The 2,963-nt window shown below is 41.1% G+C and overlaps 1 protein-coding gene across 1 annotated transcript; it reads right to left on the bottom strand.

The window, feature by feature from the left end:
• Positions 1-553: 553 nt before the first annotated feature.
• On the bottom strand, positions 554-1,597 carry LOC134189851 (uncharacterized). The gene has a single exon (XM_062658246.1). The coding sequence runs from the start codon at positions 1,595-1,597 to the stop codon at positions 554-556; it is 1,044 nt and encodes a 347-aa protein (XP_062514230.1).
• Positions 1,598-2,963: the final 1,366 nt, after the last annotated feature.

Genomic DNA, 2,963 nt, shown 5'->3' with positions numbered 1-2,963 from the left:
ATTGATTCCACAGACGTGGTGTGACTTTGGAACAAACGTCAAGACAGTTCTTTTTAGGGGGAGAAAGTGTCACAATCGCAAGGAATCACAAGCAATAAAAGGGAAGCCGGGGTTGGTGATTAAGTGATTGACAAAGCATGATGAATGCGTGAGAAAAATCTTGAATCTTGCTAACTATACATCGCAAACAGATAATTCTAACATCATTAGGAAGTTAGTGATGACGAGAAGACAAATATATAGAGCTTGTTTCTGATCAGCATTGTACAACTACAGAATTGGCTACTTCCTGTATAGCACGCGACGTGATTACACCCTCGTGACCAATTAGAACGACCACCTGTGACTTCACACGTGCCGCCAGGTCAATTGTGGCATTCTAATCACTACAGGGGTCATCTGTTCCAGAAACAAAGGCTTCTTCGCTTTCCGAAGTCTCTTCTTCTTCACGCCTTACTTCAATGAGAACACGGTCGACCGCTTCTTCAACTATCCCGTCGGTCTCTCGATAGTGCTTTTCTACTTTTTGAATGACGTGCTTGACACAGTTGGCTCATTTCTCAGCTGTAACCTGCGTAATGCCTTCTCTTGCAAGCGGCTCAATTCCCACCATGGTGAAATCCTTGTTATGAGATGCCGCATAGCCCTTGACTTGTGCCCAGATCAGCTCGATCGGGTTCAACTCGCAGTGACGGACAGGCAATCTCAGAACGTCATGACTGTGCAGATTAGCGAAGACGTCAGTCAGGTACTGCGAAGCCGGGTTTCTTGCTTTTATTAACATGAACGTCTCTGCTTTTAACAGTTTCTTGTCGTATGGGATTTCATGCGAGTCCAGATACTGGATCATGTCCTTTTTTGTGCTGCGTTTTGTCGGGATTTTCTCAACAACGCTATTATGATACTTGGCATTGTCAAGAACAATAACAGAAGTTGCTGGAAGGTTTGGAATCAACCTCTCTCTGAACCACTCCATAAAGTGGGCCGTGCTCATTTCCTGATGGTAGTCACCGGTGCCTTTCTTTCCTCTGAAAACTAGGTCAGCATTAGAAATCCAACCCTCTTTCCACCCTGCATGGAGAATAATGAGTTTTCCACCTTTTCCTGATGGGACTCTCAAACCTCCTTTGCCGTCGTAGTCAGTCCAGCATCGTTCCAAGATATGGTGCGCGTTGAACCATGTCTCGTCTAGATACACTATTGATCTTCCCTCATCTCTGTACTTCTCTATTTGTCTGAGATAGTGATGACGAGCAGCAATAATTCTGTGTTGTTCGTACAACGCTGTTTTCTTGTTGCGTGTTGTATATTTGAAGCCCATTTTCTTGACTGTTTTCAGAAGTGTTTGTTTGCTGTATGAGTAATCTATGTCTTGTTGTAGAGCTAAAATCAGTTTATCCATCGTTGGGAGTTCTCTGTCTGTGTAGAACCGGTGAATTCTACGACGAATGACTCCTTCTTGAAAGTTGTCAGTCTCCTGTTGGGCAGGACCTGAACCAGACTTCTTGTCTTTCTTTGCGGGACTATGCACATCTCCTTCAATGTTTACTTGGCGATGAACTCTGAATACAGTGCGTTCAGATACCTGCATCGCCATTGCCGTTCATTTTGTTACACTTTCCAGCATGATGGGCCCATCACGCTTCTCTTGCTCAAAGAAGGCATGGACGTTACAGATCATCCGTTTGTGAGAACTTCTATAGGCATCGATCCTTTTTCTAGAGCTCCTTCCTTGAATTGTATCTGAGCTATCTGTAGGAATAGCTACGGTTTTTGCAATAACAGTTGAAGACATTATAGCAAATGGGCAAGAAAACACCAAAATTGAGATACTGAATAGATTGAGTGTACTATATAGCTAAATGTACGCGTACATGGAATTTATGGATGTTGCATATGACATAGAGAATGAATGATTCATTACTGCACTTTGTACCATTATGACATCAGGAATATGTTTACAGATGAACTCGCTTCCATTTTGATGTGTAATGTAATCTGTATACCTTCCGTGATGCCCCTCCTAGGCTCCTATATCTACATTGCCACAATTCCCACACTGCCAGCCATTGCTTTTTCTACTTTAGCTAGAGTTGCGTTGGTTGAGTCAATAAACGACTAGTTTGAAGACAACGTCTCTGGCATACCGCTTTGTTTGTGTGACCAAATCTTGTACTGCTGAGTGCACTCTAGCCTGTCTTTCTAACATCGCACGCGACATATATATATATATATATATATATATATATATATATATATATAATAAATATATATATATATATATAATATACCGGGAATTTCCGAAACAGCACCCAGCCAAAAGACCGCCACTGGGTGATCTTTTGCAGTGGGCAGTCATTTGGAAACTGTTCTCGTTTACAGCCCATGGGCTGCTAATGAGAATCAAGATTGTGGTGCGCAATTCGACGTTGGTGCCCAAAGTTGGTCGATATTCCGAGGCTGTATTAGTAACGTGTGTTATTATACTACAGTGCACAGACAGGTTTCACAACCAGACAGTGGTCTCACACTGTGGATTATAGAAGGAACCTCTAAAGAAACGGCTGACAAGAAGCGTAGGAGGGCTGTCAGGTCCGGTCGCACTTGAATTAAAGTTTATAAAGACTAAGTATCTAGGCATTGCAAGACCGGCCTCACACTTGCCTACTCTGTGGCACTCAAGTCAATCTGCTAATTTCCAGAGTTTCCTACGAACTGCTTGGGTGGTTATTGAGAACGGATATTCTTTCATAAGAATCTCATTTTTTGTATTGCTGCCCTGGGCACTGTTTCGGAAATTGCCAGTATATATATATATATATATATATATATATATATATATATATATATATATATATATGTATATATATATATATATATGTTTTAAGTTGGGACTTTGCTGCATGCTATTAGTTGTTCATTAAAATTTATATATATGTGTGTGTATATATATATATATATAT

The sequence above is a fragment of the Corticium candelabrum genome, chromosome 14, assembly GCF_963422355.1.
Source record: "Corticium candelabrum chromosome 14, ooCorCand1.1, whole genome shotgun sequence".
Taxonomy (NCBI): domain Eukaryota; kingdom Metazoa; phylum Porifera; class Homoscleromorpha; order Homosclerophorida; family Plakinidae; genus Corticium; species Corticium candelabrum.
This window is presented reverse-complemented; position numbering and strand designations above follow the sequence as displayed.